This window comes from Helianthus annuus, chromosome 16 (genome assembly GCF_002127325.2).
Source record: "Helianthus annuus cultivar XRQ/B chromosome 16, HanXRQr2.0-SUNRISE, whole genome shotgun sequence".
NCBI classification, from domain to species: domain Eukaryota; kingdom Viridiplantae; phylum Streptophyta; class Magnoliopsida; order Asterales; family Asteraceae; genus Helianthus; species Helianthus annuus.
Window position 1 is genome coordinate 42783615 of NC_035448.2, and position 2100 is coordinate 42785714.

Genomic DNA, 2100 nt, shown 5'->3' on the forward strand with positions numbered 1-2100 from the left:
TAAAGGATACCATCAAGTACAAATGAAAAAAGAAGACGAAGACAAAACAGCGTTTCGCACAGACAAAGGTATTTTTTGGTATACAAAAATGCCTTTCGGTCTTCGTAATGCAGGCGCCATTTATCAGCGACTGATGGACAAAGTCTTCGGAGACGATATTGGAGTAACAGTAGAAGTTTACATGGATGACCTCGTTATCATGAGTAGGGAAGAAGAATCCATGTTGGCAAAGATTCAGCGCACATTCAATTCCCTGCGCACAAGCTAAACCCGGTGAAATGTTCGTTCGGGATGGAAGAAGGCAAATTCCTAGGGTTTATTATAACCAAGGATGGTTGCAAGGTTAACCCAGAAAAGGTGGAAGCCATTCAACTCATGCCGTCACCAGCATCCATCAAAGAGATGCAATGTCTTGCTGGTCGATTAGCAGCACTCAACAGATTTCTTGCAAATCACACCACCAAATCATATCCATTCATCAGTACATTGCGCAACTGCGTCAAAAAGAGTCACTTTCAGTGGACCCCAGAAGCAGAAAAAGGTTTTCAACAAATGAAGGAGTGTCTGATTCAATTACCAACCTTAACGGCTCCGCAAAAAGACGAGCCACTGATCCTATATCTCTCTGCAGCAGAAGTAGCAGTCGGCGCAGTACTAATGGTCGAAAGAGACGGGGTTCAAACTCCGATATACTACATCAGCAAAATGCTAACTGGTCCAGAGACGCGCTATTCTATAATGGAGAAACTCGTCCTTGCATTGGTTCACGCATCACGCAGGTTAAGACGATATTTCTCTGGCCACGTCATCACCGTCCTTACATACTATCATCTTGGACAAATCTTGTCTAAGCTAGATGTTGCAGGACATTTGGCCAAATGGGCTATCGAATTAGGGGGTACAACATCTTATACAAGTCGCGACCAGCTATTAAGGGGCAAGTCTTAGCAGACTTTGTTACCGAAGTCCCCATCGACAAAATCCAGGAGTGCGAGGCAATCCAAAATCCTACCCCAGTCTTTGATGACAGGGTTTGGACGTTACATACAGATGGCGCCTCAAACGATGATGGAGCAGGTGCAGGCCTTCGACTAGTTAGCCCTGACGATCATGAGCTCACGTACGCAATTCGCCTGGATTTCAAAAGTACCTATAACGAAGCAGAGTACGAAGCGTTCCTCGCAGGTCTCCGCCTGGCACTCAAGATGGGAGCAAAGAACCTCGAAGCGCATGTCGATTCCAAATTAGTAGTAGAACAAGTCAACGGTTATTACGACACTAAAGGCGAAGCCATGGCTCTATATTTGGAACAAGCAAGAATCCTTATCAACCAATTTCAAACCTTCAAGATAGTCCACATCAACAGAAGCGAAAACAAACACGCAGATGCGCTAAGCAAACTGGCTGCTATAAGCTTCAAACACCTCGCGAAGGAAGTACGCATCGAGGTATTATCTAACCAATCCGTTCCCTTAAGACAAGTGAACATCATAGAAGTCGGGAATCCATCTTGGATGTCCTCAATCATTACATACTTGCAACATGGGATCCTTCCAGAAGGAAAGGCGGAAGCCAGAAAACTTCAGCACAAGGCATTAAACTACGAAATGGCAGATGGTATCTTGTACCGCAAATCATTCATGGGTCCACTTCTACGCTGCGTAGATAAGACCGATGCACAGTATTTAGTCCACAAAATTCATGAGGGACTATGTGGGATCCATGTCGGCCCGCGCATGGTGGTGGCAAAAATCATGAATGCAGGCTACTATTAGCCAGGTATACATGTAGATGCGGTAGAACTCTTGCGCAAGTGCGCAGCATGTCAGCGCCATCCCACAAAGACGCTTTGCCCACAGAACCCTCTGGTCCCAGTCACCTCAGCCTGGCCTTTCCAGCAATGGGGCATCGACCTCGTTAGTCCTTTTCCCGATGTGCCTGGTGTAGTCAAGTTCATAGTAGTAGCAGTAGACTACTTTACCAAATGGGTAGAAGCAAAGGCTCTCGCGTCGACTATTGCAATGGTGATCCGCAAATTCATATGGGAACACATTATTTTTTAATTCGGATTACCATTGCGTATCATTTCTGATAATGGTA

General features: G+C 45.5%; 1 protein-coding gene across 1 annotated transcript; it reads left to right on the forward strand.

Annotated features, from left to right (window-relative positions):
- The first annotated feature begins 291 nt into the window (after positions 1–291).
- On the forward strand, positions 292–1775 carry LOC118488189. Its single transcript, XM_035985408.1, has 2 exons — positions 292–937; positions 1051–1775. Exons 1-2 carry the CDS (start codon positions 292–294, stop codon positions 1773–1775), a joined length of 1371 nt encoding a protein of 456 aa, XP_035841301.1.
- The last annotated feature ends 325 nt before the right edge of the window (positions 1776–2100 follow it).